The 16,221-nt window shown below is 41.3% G+C and overlaps 1 protein-coding gene across 2 annotated transcripts; it reads left to right on the forward strand.

Moving 5' to 3' along the window:
• Positions 1-684: 684 nt before the first annotated feature.
• Positions 685-14,953, forward strand: zhx1 (zinc fingers and homeoboxes 1). Of its 2 annotated transcripts, none has more exons than XM_078253528.1 (9): positions 685-1,142; positions 2,185-2,364; positions 3,127-3,429; positions 3,536-3,999; positions 5,032-5,235; positions 5,480-5,695; positions 6,268-6,432; positions 6,683-7,882; positions 9,497-14,953. In XM_078253528.1, the coding sequence occupies exons 3-9, from the start codon at positions 3,243-3,245 to the stop codon at positions 9,782-9,784; spliced, it is 2,724 nt and encodes a 907-aa protein (XP_078109654.1). In that variant the 5' UTR covers positions 685-1,142; positions 2,185-2,364; positions 3,127-3,242; the 3' UTR covers positions 9,785-14,953. The 2 variants fall into 2 exon arrangements, with proteins under 2 accessions (XP_078109654.1, XP_078109655.1); XM_078253529.1 differs by having other exon boundaries at positions 3,560-3,999.
• The last annotated feature ends 1,268 nt before the right edge of the window (positions 14,954-16,221 follow it).

Raw genomic sequence — 16,221 nt, forward strand, 5'->3', positions numbered from 1 at the left:
TCTGCAATAGCTTCTCACAAAAAAAGGTGTGCAGTTGTTTTTAAGTCCCACAGTGTTCTACTAGCTATACATACACTGCACCCTTGTCTATGTTCATTTTCTGCATTTTGGGATATTCATTTTTACAGCCGCAGGCTAGTAACTTACACCCTAGTAATAACAAGTTATCTTATGATATTTGTTAATCCCTGTGCTGGTAGTAGTTTTTTAACCAATGGTAGCAGATTTTACTGTGGTATTATCTACCTACAAATTCTACTACCTAACGTTACAATATAATTTTACTTTTCGCACAGGTAAACTGTAAAAGCGCCTTACAGTGTAGCCAAGTTAAAAATACATACGAAGAAGTCGAAATAATCAACAGAAACTTCTAAACCGCAACACAAGACAAGATCAACATTGCAATTTTAGTGTTGTCCTCAAGTAGCTTCCCACACTGCCCTGACAGGTCATGTAAGGACATGTTGGCAGACAGCCGGGTAGGCAAGCGAATTAGTTTACGGTCCGCATTAAACATCTTTCAATACCACATGTTTTTTCTGGTCAGCGCATAGCTCAATTCATCTCGTAAAGAGTATATTGTAATCGTAGAATTGTTTATTTTTGCTAAATTCCCGAAATTATTAGAGCGCCAAGAGTCGCCGACGAATGACGTCAGGACGTATTACATTGAATGATGACGCCGTTTGATCATTAAAAAAATCTGCCGTTAAAAAAAAATGTCAGAGAATTAGGTCAGCAAACTAACTCAGTACCAGCGGCCACGCTATGAGTGTAACTACCGTGTTTTTGAATATATAACCTTCACAAAGACGCGACCTGGGCATAAAATATACAACGTTAGGAGAGAGATGTCCGGTGTTTCCAGCATCTGCAGACAGGAGCCGTAGACCGGTCCGTCTGTCTGCTTGCCTCCCTCCGCTGGGCTTTGGAGACCCGCAAACCCAAAAAACGTTAACACTGGCTATTGTAGTCCCGGCCAGGCTGGGGCTGAATGGTTAGCCGGGGAAGGAGAGACGTCGACACACACCACCAGAGAGAACCCGAAGGCTGCCCTGCCGAGACCCAGGAAATTACTCCTCGCCTCGTCTCGACAGCCTGGTAGCAACACAGTGCACATTTCAGTATCGATAGTTCCAGTAAGTTTACCGCCAGACATGATCAATAATAATGACTGCCCCGGCTAACACCGGCTAGGTGGCCCACATCATATACATACTAAATGCTGTAGAGCTAAGTTAGATGTCCTTTTATGTTAATGTATGCTTTAACGTTACTTTAATTATCTCGAATTAGCTAACTCACACCTCCAAATTTTATTGATGCGCTAACTGTTAATGCAAATGATCTCATGATGGCAGTGTAGCATAGCATAACGTTACTGTACACAGTTAACGTTATTGTTAACGCGTGCTATCTAGTTAACTGACTTTACCAGCAATAAGTCATGAACCCCAGACATATTGAAGTGGACTTTACAATTACACATTTAAAATCAAATATTTGCACTAACCAGGTAATGTGTGCCAAATGTGTAGTTAAGACGATCTAGCTAAGTAATATCCTTAAATTTATTCGGATATCATTTGGGCCCTGCTACTGTTGAAATACCAATAAACTGACTTAATGTACCCTGATACACTCCAATATATTGTAAATGAATAGGAATTAGCCTACACATAAATTAATTAAGGTTTGGGTGACAGTTCAGTACTATAGTTAATGTCTTTCATGTGGAATAATACTCTTAGGATTTTACAAAATTCAGTTGTCTGAATTAATGACTTCAACTATAGGGATGCAATCAATGATTATTAGTATCTAGTGCATACAATGTAAGGATGAAGCCCAACAGAGCCCAATGATCTTCCTATTGCTGGTTGTGTCTGACCAACAATTCAAAGATATTCAATTGTATTCAAATGTTATGCATGCATTCGATAAGATGAAACCAGCAAATGTTTAGTCTTTTTATTTGCTTTATAAATTAAAAAGATTTGCTTACAGAAGTGATTCATTGATTTTCTACGGATTTTGACTAATCAATCGCATAACATAGAAACACAGTTCAATGCTTTGCCCATTAATGTCAAATGTCTTGCAGGTATTTGCATGTATTACTGTTGTTAATGATAAAGGCAAATCTCATATAAAACTGCACATTTTTAAATCTGTTTACAGGCCCACGTGAGTCATGCTGTTAGTCATCATGCTGAATGAAGTGCAACATCATATTTCCTCCCCCTGAGCACTTCATGCCATCCAGTGTCAGTGTTCACTTGTGTGTTTGGCTACATAAATACCAAGCTTTCAATTCAAAACACTATTTGTCCCAGTGGGGCAATTTGAAGTGCGTAGTGAGTGAGTAGTACAGTACACACATTTATACAACATAGGAAAAAGAAAAAAAAACTTATGTTAGCAAGATAAGCTGTATGACAGTTAGTGTAAAGTAGGGCTGAATGATTTTGGGGGGGAAATCTAATGATTTGTGATTTATTTCGATTATGATTCGATTTGCGTTTTTTTAGCTACATATTGCACCTTCTACGATCATGTTAAATAAAGTAATAAAAAATAAATGAAAGATCCACTGAAAATAGTACATTTCTGTTAACAATCTGTGATATGTAACATTATTCCAGCATTTATCTTGTGAGAAAACAGTAAATCTAATAATGAAAAGAGGAATGAAAAAGTGTTAAATCAAATGTTACACCAAACATTCAACTAAATATTTCACATTCGATTAATCGTGATGATTAGCTAATCGCATCTATCTATCGATTTGAAAACGATTAATCGATCAGCCCTAGTGTAAAGTATCATGTTTTTAGTGGATACAATAAACAATTTGTTGGATGTGCAGTCTTATTGAATTCCAGAAATAATTGAATAGATATCCATATATATTGTTGTCCTACTATATCATGATTATAAGTAGGGTTGAAACTAACTACTGATACATCTTTTGGTTATTGTTATGGTCATTGCATTGTCATAAAGCACAAGAGCTTAAAATTGCTTCTTGTCTAAGTATTTAGGAATAAAACAAATCCCTTGTTTAAGAATGAAACAATCCATTGTATGACATTTGCATATTTGTTATGTTTCTTCCACCAGAAAATAATATAATAATTGAAGGACTTGGGCATGTGAACACAAACACCTAAGACATGTGAGCCTCGACCTTTCTGTCCCAGATCTTCTTTACCCTGAGTAGAAGTTGAAGTTTGACAATGTCGAGCCGCCGGAAATCAACCACACCTTGCATGGTGCTGCCCACTGATGTGGTGGAGCAGGAAGAGGTGGAGGAGAAAACCGAGTGGACAAAGGAGGAGGAAGAGGAGGAGGAAGGGAAGAAGAAAGAGGGAGCAGAGGAGCTGGGTCAGGCAGTAGTGGTTGTCCCCACCCCTCCAGATACCGGTAAGATTTCTTTGGGCCCATTCTCCCAAGTGTACACAACAATGGCACTTTTTTAGCCTGAAATATGTACAAACTGTCAATGAATGTATTATTATTATTATCATAGATGAGCCCAATCTCTCTACTGTAGAGGACAGCGAAGTCCTCGCTCCCTCACTAAAGCTCAGCGCTGCAAACCCTCCTGAGGATCCAAGCAGCGACCAGCCGCCCCAGGAACAACAGTGTGATACACCCGAGGAGGGAGAAGCAGACCCAGCCACGGTTGCTGCCATTTCCCTCAGCAAGACCCCCATCATGAGGATGAAGACCAAATCTGAACCCAAGAGGATCGCCGTGTCCCTGAAATCAACAGACAAAGCGGTTGAGGGTTTTGGAAGGGGTGGTGAGGGAGAGGTGGGAGGAGATCAGGAGCCCATTGAAGCTCCTCTCGGGACTATGACACCTGTGGAGATGCTGCTGCACGACTCCATGAAGCTCGGGGGTGGGGGCTTGCTGGTCAGCCCATACTCAGAGCAGCAGAGAAAATCTGCAACTTTAAACCCCACAGTTTTGCCTGCTGGCCTGGCACAGGTAGAAAGTCTTGATTATTAATGATTAAGTAGACTCATTGCAGCAGCATGGATGTAAGAATACTTTTATTATATACAGTACATTTACCCCTATCTGTGAAAAATGAATCAGTGTTTCCCACAGATTCAAAAGCAATTATTTATTATACGTTGTTTTGATTCACAGCTGCTATATAGTGTTTTGACCTCAACAACCCAACTGCATTTTACTGCAAACTTGCGACTATTTAAAGCAGGCACAATCGCTTGTTTGCTAAGAGTTGGGTCGATGATTGTGAATGTGTGATTGTGTAAAGGTGTTCACGAGATAGATACCAACCTTTAGTAAACTTGTGAATTTCGCCAGCCGTCTTCTCTCCTTTATGGAGACAGACGCTGTGTGCACGGTGGGCGTTTTAAGTTTCCAATGTCGCCTTACAGGCAGCTAACCCTCACCTTAACACTAGCATTACTTCTTTGACATAACCATTGCCGTGCTGCCTGGAAGGCGACGTTGGGGGCTAAAAACACCAAACACCGCACGGAGCTGTGTGTGTGTGTGTGTGTGTGTGTGTGTGTGTGTGTGTGTGTATATATGAGAGCGAGACACAAGTGACAGAGAGACGGAGGAGAGCTGGGAAAGGAAATGCAGAAGAACGTGTTTTAAATAGCATTTAAAAAAAAATAATTTAATAACGAAACGCAATGTGCGGCGGCCGGTGTTGATAGTGGCACGCACCGCCACACATTAGTTTATGTGTGGGAAACACTGTGAATGCATATTTTCAGACTCAACAGCATTTCTGCTCACATAAAAACGGCTGGGAGGCTTTAGATAATGGGTGGCCTTAATGTTAAATATCCCCAACAGAAGGGTTGGATGTCAACTTCCCAGAACAGCAGACCTGCAGCTGATAGATATTCAGTGTCTTGTTCAGAGACACTTTGGCAGGTCAGCAGCCAAAAAGACCTCGAGCAGTGTCCCACCTTTCCCAATATGTAGCATTATCTGTCCAGACCTTTTTTCATTTCTCCCTGTCTTCCTTTATTTCAGGTGCTTTCTGCTTTCCAGGCCCAGCAGAGTGCAGCAGCAGCTCAGCATCAGCTGCTAATTCCTCTCAGCAGCATCCCATCCTACAGTGCAGCCATGGACACCAACCCCATGCTGGGCAGCACATACAAGAAGTTTCCTTACCCCTCCATGGCCGAGATCAACAGCCTGGCAGCACATACACAGTTCACAGAGGAGCAGATCAAGGTAGAGCAAAGTTGGCTGCTTTCAGTAGTACCTCTGCTGACCAAGGATCTTGTGTTCACCCCTGTGTCTGTTAAAAGATAATGTACATCAAAAGAAGCTCCTTACTCTGCATATTACTATGTATATGTATTATGTAAACATCCACCTCAATCTTGATTTAGAATTTAAGTCTGAAGTATACTAAATATAGCCTTTTTGCCTTTTTTGTAAATGGTGGAGTCAAATGTACTTGATTTACACCCAGGTGTGGTTCTCAGCCCAGCGGCTGAAACACGGTGTGAGCTGGACTCCAGAGGAAGTGGAGGAGGCCAGGAGGAAACAGTTTAATGGCACGGTGCACACCGTGCCTCAGACCATCACTGTCATACCTGCTCACCAGCTCTCAGCAGCTGCCAACGGCCTGCAGTCCATTCTTCAGACCTGCCAGATAGTGGGCCAGCCCGGCCTGGTTTTCACACAGGTAGGTAAGGAAAGAAAACACGCCATATCTAACAGAGCTTGGCTTTGAACTGCCTTGCCTGGAACCCAGTCACCTTAAGACATATGACTCTGATATGCTTTGTTATATATCGACCTGGGTCGTCTGCTTTGGTTTAGCTGGTCTCGTTTGACATCACTCAACAAAAGTCAGCCTGGCGTGGCTTGAGTTTAATTTAACTTTTAAACAATTTGGTTGTTGCAACTTTGGATTGGACATGACTTGCTGTATGTCTGTCACCCTGCCTCAACTATTTATATTGAATCAGTTTAAATAGGCAGTAATGCCTTAAGAGTGAAGCCATAATAGATCACAATTAACACGCTGTGAAATTAATAATAATAATAGTAATACATTTTATTTATAAAGCACTTTACATTTTAAACATATCTCAAAGTGCTACAGGGTAAAAGCATCAATATAAAAGACAGATAAAGCATTAAAACGGGAGGCTAAAAGCAGCAACCAGTCACTTGAAACTATAAATACATCCCTGTTTGGCTATCTGGCTCATTCTCCCATTCTGTGTGTCATTATTTTCTCTCTCTGTGTAGGTTGGCCCAGGAGGACACCTTCCAGTGACCAGTCCCATCACTCTGACAGTGGCAGGGCTGCCCAGCCAGTCCCAGAGCTCCAGCAGAGTTTCCTGCCAGCCCACCCCAACAAACAGTGAGCTGAAACGGGCTACTACTGTCCAGCCTCCCTCTCTTTCTCCACAGGTAGGGACAACACTTTTTTGCTCTTGTGCTCTCAATTGTGTTACCCAAGCTTTTGGGTTTTTTGAGCTCGATCAGTGCACAAAATTACAACATGGTGTCTCTATCAGTAGTATGTAATGTGTGTTTGAACTCAAAAAAGTTGCACACATCTCATCTGTAGCCATTTTTATCCAGGTATTTGTTATGTCTGTGTGCAAAATGGCAGTGTAAACACGTATTTAATATATAAATCTCCCCTTCCCTTTCTAAGGAAAACTCTGCCCTCAGTGCTGACACATTCAGTTTGCGGCCGAAAAAGTCCAAAGAGCAGCTGGCAGAGCTGAAAGCCAGCTACCTGAAAAACCACTTTGTCACTGATACCGAAATTTCCCGGCTGATGAAGCTCACCAACCTCACAAAGGGAGAGATCAAGAAATGGTTCAGTGACACCAGGTACAACCAGCGCAACTCCAAGAACAGCAATATCATAGTTTTCCCTGACGGAGGGGGCAGGGGAAGTGGCAACTGTGGTAGCAGTGCTGGCACCACCATTATTATTGACTCAAGCGATGAGACCCCCACATCTCCCCATCCTCCGCGCACTCCTCCTGTGAAGGAGAAGGAGACACGGCCCAAAACATGGAATCCGTTCCCAGATTTCACCCTGCAGAAGTTTAAGGAGAAGACTCCGGAGCAGCTGGTGGTGCTGGAGGAAAGTTTCAAGAAGAGCGGCACCCCATTAGATGAAGAACTGAGCCGTCTGAGAACAGAGACTAAACTGACGCGGAGGGAGATTGATGCCTGGTTCACTGAGAGACGAAAGATGCCGTCTGTCAGTACTTGCTCCCCGGGTTCTTCAGAGGGAGGAAAGATGGAGGTAGACGGAGGAAAAGCAGGAGAAGGATCCACTTCTTCTTCTCCTTCTGCCTCCTCATCTCGTAAAGGTAGTCAAACTCCTCCTGGCGGTCGCAGCAACAAAGATGTGAAAGATAAGAGTAAAAAGACTCCGGAGCAGCTCCATATTTTAAAAAGTGCCTTTGTGCGGACCCAGTGGCCCACACCAGAGGAGTACGCCCAGCTGGCAGAACAGAGCGGCCTCCCTCGGTCCTACATCGTGAGCTGGTTCGGGGACTCTCGGTACTCGTGGAAGAACAGTAACCTGAAATGGTTCTTCCAGTACCAAAGTGGCAACGTCGAAGGGCCAAGCGGTGGAGGAAGCAATAAAATGGGAAGCAGCAGCAGCAGCACCAGTAGAAAAAGACGAAGCCGAAATCGTGGTTGGGGGCGGTCCCGAACCAGAAAGCAGCCAAGAAGATCTGCCTCCTGCAGTGCAGATGTCGATAGATCTCCCCCATCAAAGAAATTCAAGAGTGGGAGGGAGATTCTGAGGGAGTACTACATGAAGCACCGCTTTCTCAATGAGCAAGACCTGGATGAGCTTGTCACCAAGACCAACATGAGCTACGAACAGGTAAGGACATGGGATACGACTTAGGTTTGTGTCATTGTTTCCTGTCATTGTATCCCTCCATATGTTCTTTTTTCTTTACATTTGTAAAAAATGATCAGAATTGGCCCTAGAAATCTATTGTTAAAATTAGGGATGCACAATATACCGTTTTTTTTTTTCAGGCGCAATAAACACATTGCGAAAGGCTGTGACATATCACGAAATACATTTTTTTTTTTGTGTTATGTGAAAGAAAATATCAGGAGAAAACTGCACTTTAAAATGCAACTCTCGTGGCCGGGTTGGCTCAGTTGGTAAGGCAGGCGCACATATACTGAGAGGTTTATGCCTCAACGCAGAGGTCCAAGGTTTCAGTCTGACCTTTGACGATTTCCTGCATGTCTTCTCCCTCTCTCTTCCCCTTTCACATCTAGCTGTCCTATCCATTAAAGGCGGAAAAGCCCAAAAAAAATAATATTATTATTATATTCAATTCAATGTTCAATTTGTTCAATACAAAAAAATGTCCTTTCATTTGTTTAAAATTCAACAAGCAATTTGTTGTATTTTAGCAGAATACTGAAAGCAGCAGAAATGCAGAACTGAGTACATTTAAGTATCTGTTTATTTATTGCAAGTAATATCGTTCAACACCGTTATCACACATCGCATATTTTCCTCATATCGTGCAGACCTAGTAAAAATAAAGTGTGATATGTGTTCAGCCTTTTTTAACTCATGTGTTTTATTAAATAGCACTGTCCCCTTCTTAAAGGAAAATTCTGGCGCAAAACAAACCTGGGGGTTAATAACAGATGTGTACCCACTCGATCGTTCTCTGGGACATGTTTTCATGCTAATCGAATGTGTTTGTAGCTTGAAAGACGCTAGCGCGGACCGCTGATTAGCTTACAACGTTAGTATTCGGGGCACAGGGAAAGTAAAAACAAATCGCTATTTATCCCACTAAAAAGGCTCAAAATATCACCACACTTCAACGGTAGCACAATGAGGGTCCCTAAATGTTAACCGAAGCATTGAGAACAGTTTATTAAAACTATAGATTATAAGACAGTACCTTCCAAGACGGCGGCCGCCTATTATACGAGAACGCGATTGTCTGTATAATCTATCTTTTTAATAAACTGTCTGTACACTTACAAGTGTACAGACCCGAATACTAGCGTTGTAAGCGAATCAGCTGTCCGCGCTAGCTTGTTTCAAGCTACAAACACATTCGAATAGCATGAAAACATGTCCCAGAGAGCAATCGAGTGGGTAGACATCTGTTATTAACCCCTAGGTTCGTTTTGCGCCGGAATTGTCCTTAAAATAAACTGAATTGAAGTTGTAAAATGCTAACTCATCTTCATGTCATTAAAACCTACCAGTTAACAGTCACTAAAAGGTTCTTGCACTCCAGAAAGTCTTATGGACCAAAGCCTCTGAAAGATCAAGATCAAAACTGTGAAAGAACTCACTTTGTTGATGTTGTAGTCCTCAGTCCTTCATGAGGTAAAATGAAGTTTGAATTCCCAGAAACATCACACCGAACACGTGAGCTTGGTGCCCTGAATGGTAGCTACAGCCCTGCGTTCATCCCACAGTTAACGCGTTCCTCTCTTTCGTCAAAAGGTGAGGGAGTGGTTCGCCGAGGTCCAGCGGCGCTTGGAGACGGGGTCGGATCCCTTCCTGGAGGCGGCGGCAGGAAGGACAGGCGGCGACAAAGCAGGAGAGGGAGGGGAGACGCAGGGAGAGGCGTCGACCGTCACCGCGGAGCAGCCCGGCACAGGGGTGGGAGACGAGGATGATGATGATGATGATGAAGGAGATGAGGACGACGACGCCGACGACACAGACGACAGTGAGGTTTGGGAGCCGTCGCGTAGCGTCAGGAAATCCTTGTCAGTCTCTGAAGACTAATGATTGTGGAAAGCACGGTGAAACAACGCCGAATGTTACAAGAGAAATATAGTTTTATGATCAATGGAAGACAGTTAGCGAAACCAAGTCTTTTTGCCACTGATTAGCGAATGTACTCAACATTAATTCACTGTATTTTGAAACAACATTTCTGACATCACGTCTACATGAGACTAACAGATGGACTATTAGCTTTAGCTCACTCTCTCAATGCTTACCTTATTAACTGTAAGTCATGTGTAACAGTTTAGACAAGGGTCATGGTAAAGAAGGAGTTTTTAGCAAACTCTCGCACAGCAAACTTTGAACATCAAGCGCAATCTTCAAGCTGAAGAAGAAAACTGTTGAACTGAAATAGTTACCCCAAAAAGATTGTGTATCCAGACACATCTGTACAATGGGTTTCAATTGATGCGTACTGACTGTTGTAAACTAGAGATTCTAATGTCAACCATCCACCCTTTGTGAAATTAGCAATCCTTGTTTGCTCAAATGAAACCAGTAAGGAAGTTTTATTTACACGTGTGTGCTGCATATCCTTGAGAAGGAACCTGGAGCCCGTTCAATCTTCAATGTGATGAACGTTTCACCCCTGGTACCAAACTAATAGCGCACACAGAAAAAAAAAAGTGTGTTTACAAAGGTGCTTAAAAATGTATCACAGCTAGATGTCACTGCTGAGCAATGTCCCCAATGAAACGAACATACATCTATTTGTGGAACTGGTTGAATTTTCCATGGTTACAGTACATTTTTTTTTTTTTAGCAGATCATCGCAAGGACCGGACAATCAGCAGATTATTTGAGCCAACATGGATTGATAATGACTCTGAAAGTCTGGCATTTTTATCACTTAGAGATAAACGCCTAGAACGATATGAGAAAGTACCTTACTGCCGAATGAATGCCAATGCCATGATGGTTTTGAACACAGGATGTCTACCCAAGTCTTCCCTTTACAGCAGCTTATTGTTTCATTAGTATTATAGGTTTTTAACTGAACACATACAGATCTGATGGAAAATGCCACAGTATGTGTTTAGTATGCACTGCTAATGTTAAATTCCTAAAATGTAAAATTTTCAACACAATTTTCAACTTTTGATAGAACACATCTTGTGCTATTGTGACCTTTTTAAAGGCGTATTCAGACAGTATGACACTGTTGTCCCAAAGTTGAATGTGTTGTCTCCTGAGCGGTGAGCTGTTTGAGGCCGATGCACCATTTGTGAACCAACTAACGGCCACTGTGAGACAGACATCTAGGTCCACTGAAGTAATAATAGTAACGGAAATATTTCGCTGCAGTGTTTCATTAGAATTTACTTTACTGATGGGTTGAAGGGATGGACTGAATTTTAAGATGGGGGAAGTTTTACCCAAAGCATGTATATGCAAGCACAAGCTGCATCTCCAGTGAAAATGTAGTGTTATGGCGTTTTTCCACTACATGGTACCTGCTCCACTCAGCTCAACTCTACTCGCCTTTTTGGTTTTCCATTATGAAAAAAAGACCCTGGTACCTGCTAACAGGTACTTTTTTTAGTATCACCTCCGTCGAGGTTCCAAGCGAGCTGAGGAGATACCAAAAGGTGACGTGAAAACCTGCAGGCTACTGATTGGACGGAGAGAATCGTCACTAATCACTGCGTCATCATTGCTAGCGACAGACGGGCTTGTCCTGAACAAACCCGCCATTTTTAAATAGTTTAGCCATCGGTGGGTTTTTTGATGCCTCCAGCTTCTTTTGAAACAAAATGTGTCTTCTGGCTGTGGCAACAGCCACACGCCGAGAATCAAAAACAACACACCTTTGACGTTCTGTGTGTGTGTCACGTTAGGCCGCGGTAGTTTCCTGCGGCGGCGCTATGACGGCCAGCCACGCTCGCCTCACGCATGAGGCGGTACTAAATCTGCAATGGAAAATGGAGGACGGGACACCGCGGTCGAGCCGAGCTGAGTCGAGCAGGTACCATGTAGTGGAAAAACGCCATAAGTCCACCCACAAGTTATCACCCCCGACACCTTGCCTTTGAGTTTGGGCTCATCCGCTCATGTCAAAAACAAAACCTGTGAATCAATCTGGGTCTTCTTGACCCATACTTACAAAAAAAACGACTGTTAAACAGTATTTCAAATAATAATTTAATTTCAGTCTGCACTGAAGAGACAAACGTGAAGCACCTAAACTAAACTTTAAAAAAAAAAAATGCACTTTGTCCACTTGTATACATAGTGGACTAAATCCTGATTTGGCACCTTAATCTCTTATTATACCATGAAATGGCTCTGAGAGACCAAATCTGTTTTGTATGAATACAAACTGAACCAGTATTTTGCCTTTTTTATCCTCTGTGTGTTTTCAGGAGGAGAAATCAATATAGCCACTTTTTTAATAATATGTGTTGTTTCATAGTTGGATGTTTATTGTAAGGCTCAGAAACCTAGTAGAACAATCACCCAGCGCTTTCTTACTCTAAATTGCACAAGAGCCCCATTTTTAAGCTTTTCTCCTTTTTGAAAATGCACACATGTTATATTTGTTGTTATGTTTTGTACTGTTGCTTTAACCCACGGGAACTTTCTTCTATCTCTTCTTTCTCTGCTCCCACATTCCCCGTCTGACTCTTTACCCCTCTCCTCCAGTCAACTTTTGTAAAATGAATGCCTAGACTCATGATGTGCACTTCCCAAGACATGTTTCTGTAAATGTTAGCAGTGTCCTGTTGGTTCTGTCTCTTTCAATTGTCTACAACACAGACAGACCGAGAAACTGACAGACAGGGCTAAAGGGACATCTTCAAAAGACTGAAACTGTTCAAAATCGCTGTAATGCCTGAAGAAACAGCACAGCATTCCCTCAAAGTCTACCAAATAACGCTCCTCTTTCTCACTGTTCTCACGCTTTACCGCATTAAATTGACAGGACAGTGACTGAAAACTGTCTCGACCACAATTCATCACAAAAAGGGGAGAGACTCTGATGAAGCTTTGCAGATAAACCTATGTGCCTACATGGCTCGTACGCTTGTTTGAACTGAATTTCACCAACTCTCGACAGAAAAGGATGACAGAGAATTTGTGAATGCTTTTCGAAATCACATACTGTTGGGTGATTTTTAAGGAAGGCCTGTTCAAACTAAGTTGTGATGCATGACCGAGCTCTGCTGATGCTAAAAGATGCCTAGAAACTCTGAAGTTTAGATTAGAAACTTCTGTTGTAAATCCTTAAATGGATCCCTTGGTGTTCCGAAGTGTATTGTATTTTTTTAACCAAGCACTTGTCACACTGCATATTGGCACCTTTAGCTGTCCAAAAAGGATTTTAAACAATGTTGTCTGCTAGCCATAAGCTAGCTACAATAGCTGGTTTATAGCAACCGAAAGGGAGCTGAAACCTTAAACTTTTTGTTGGAGTGTGACAAGTACTTGGCCATGAAAAATAAAACATTCAAAATGTTACAGTATACCTTTTTTCTAATACTGCATGCAATAACCAAGACGAACAACTGCTCATTTTGTACATACAATATTTTGGGTTGGTGTACTTGGCACAGTAAAAGCCTAATCTGGGACTCTTTGTATAGCTTTAATACTAGTTACTTTTCATTCATGGACCTTTTTTCTCTAAAAAAAAAAAAAAAAAAAAATGGACATATTTTAGTCATTTGCTCTGAACTACTTTATCACCACAACAATTACAGTTATGGTACGGCAGCCATTTTGTGCCCTAATGGTGAATCTTGGTTCTTTGAGTGCTAATTTGAGCACACTCTACAAACTGGCTGTCCGCAACTAGCTTGTTTTAGTCCACAGATTAGGCTTCATCCTGCCCCCGGGTATCCAGCCCAGTCTTTTACAGCATGCTCTGTCTTTACTATAGTCAGTCTGTTTTGAATGGTTTTATATGTTTCTATCTATGAAAACTGTGTATTTACAACTCTTTCCAGACATCAGTGGATTGCTTGTTAATGAGACAGAATCATACAATATGTACAATAGAGTAGTGTTTTTGAAATAGAATCAGTTTTAATGATCAGCCCAAGTGGCTTTTTTGGTACTTTGGTTTCAAAGAATATAGAATCAGAACTCAATAGAAAAGACATGCACTCAGTTGAACAAATTGGTAAAACTAATGTCCTGGTAGCACTGGGATTTTTAAAACATTTTTTTGCTTGCTAATCATGTTTTCAAATTTAAGAATCTAGAACCATGCTGTTTTTATAAAGATACATTCAATGTAACAGAAAACTAATTTCAAATCAACAAAGTTGCTTAAAGGGGCACTCCACGGATTTTACACATGAAGTTTACTCATCATGAGAAGTATTACTCAGCCTATATGAAAAACACAGTTGAATAATGTATTCTGTGGCTCTGGAGGGAGCTTTCATAGTGATGTCATTAGGGTAATCTCAGATTTGAAAAACAAATTATAACAGTGAACCTGCACTATAAATTGTAGATGTAGGGGTAAAAAGTGGGTTTTTAGAAGGTAAGGAGAATCTAATGAAAGACACGATCTGTTGCATTATAGGAAATGTAGGATCTTGTGTTGACCCATTATAGAGACTAAAAATCTAGATAATTCAGCCTCTGCTGCACACATTTTGAAAAAGAAATTCTTTATCTGTCTCTTCTGTGAGTCCCCCAAAGGCAGTACTTAAGCTGGGGTACCCCTTTAATGACGTCATGTCCATTAGACAACCGGTAGAAACAGAAGCAGCCTGGCTCTGCTGCAATATAACTGTCTAATAAACCGGCTATTTTAAATAATAAACCATCTATTTTAAATATGAATCATGTATCTAAATAGTTTTCCCAGGTCGCTGAGGTGGCGTGTCTGCTCCATGAGTTGTGATTTTACATCCAACTGTCATCATGTATCCCAGTTAACCTTGTGCATTAGAGCTAATCACATCGTGATCGAAGTATTTTACCTGATGTCCTATTGTGCACATGTCATATCTGTATCCTTCGCTAATACTCCTGCTATAGTCCTTATTTGTTTTCTGTATTTAGACAGATAGGTGGTTGAATGTTTCTTACAGCAATCAGAGATTCAAATGTTTTCACTATACAGCAGCCAGCTTTTTTTTATTGGCAAAAAAAACTAACCTTGTCAGAATTGTAATTTACTGTATGTATAAATGTTTTTTTTAAACTCCATTACAGTGGTTTTTCTGCTCTAATTTGTATCTGTTGACAGTTTTTACCCCAAGTTATTGTTTCTAAAGAGTGTGCTTTGCTTTTAACATTTTTCTCTTTGTTCCTGCTTCAACACAACTCGTATCACCTGACCTGTTTTACCGAATGATGACAGTGATCTCTCAGCTCCTGTATTAACAGGACAGTTACAGTTGGTTCCGTAGACACAGATACTGTAGGAAGAATACAATGATTTAACTGTATACTCTTATTAAAGGTTTTATCTTGGGGTGGCAGTAGCTCAGTCTGTAGGGAGTTGGATTGAGAGGCGGAGGGTAGCTGGTTCAAGTCCCCATACGGACCAAAGTAAGGTGGTGGACTGGTAGCTGGAGAGGTGCCGGTTCACCTCCTGGGCACTGCCTAGGTGCTCTTGAGCAAGGCACCAAACCCCCAACTGCTCAAGGCACCTGTCCATTGACAGCTGCAGCCCCCTCACTCTGACATTTCTCCATTAGTGCATGTATCGGTACTGAGAGTATGTGTGTATTTCAGGCCTGTGTGTAATGTGGATTCTAACAACAGAGTGAAAACATTGTAATTTCCCTTGTGGGATTAATAAAGTATAAATTATTATTATTATTTTAAAGACGACAAGTATTTACTTGTTTTAAAATGTCACTACTGACTTCAAATGACATTTGGTCCCCTAGAAACAAGCTGGGATCTCAGTCTTGAATCCACCTTGAACTGATATACCTTACCCCAGACTTACCCAGAACACCTCATTGACTACAAGAAGGGATTCTGGGAATTAAACTGACTTACTAGAGTTGAATTTTTTGCAGGTAATGTAGGCAAAGATGTTGTTGTCGATGATGATGACCAAAAACTAAAACAAAACAGGACAAATTGGTGTTATGCTGTGTCCACGGAACTGAAATTTCCATCTTAGTTATTCCTACACTCTGCCTGTAAATCTGAAATGTGTTAAAAACTGAGAGAGTATCTTTCATAAACTTTGATTAAACATGATATGTATGTGCGCTCGCCTCCAGAGGCTTCCTTTAGAAAGCTAACAATTCCTTTTGCAGTCCCTGCAAACATCAGCTTTTAGCTACCAGCTGTGAGGCAGACGATATGTGCAATCTTAATTTAAAGCCCCAGCTTTTATTGAGGCTTGATTTCTAGCTTGATTTAAAAGAGTTATATTTTATACTTGTTTGAGGACAAAACCCAATAAAGATTATAATAAAAAAAAAAAATTCAATCAACATTTTACATGTTTTGCT

Source organism: Sander vitreus, chromosome 6 (assembly GCF_031162955.1).
Source record: "Sander vitreus isolate 19-12246 chromosome 6, sanVit1, whole genome shotgun sequence".
NCBI classification, from domain to species: domain Eukaryota; kingdom Metazoa; phylum Chordata; class Actinopteri; order Perciformes; family Percidae; genus Sander; species Sander vitreus.

Coding starts and splice junctions, on each gene's coding strand:
- zhx1 (XM_078253528.1), top strand. CDS start 3,243: ATGTCGAGCCGCCGGAAATCAACCACACCTTGCATGGTGCTGCCCACT. Junction 3,430..3,535: donor CCCCACCCCTCCAGATACCG/GTAAGATTTCTT, acceptor TTATTATCATAG/ATGAGCCCAATCTCTCTACT. Junction 5,696..6,267: donor CCGGCCTGGTTTTCACACAG/GTAGGTAAGGAA, acceptor CTCTCTGTGTAG/GTTGGCCCAGGAGGACACCT.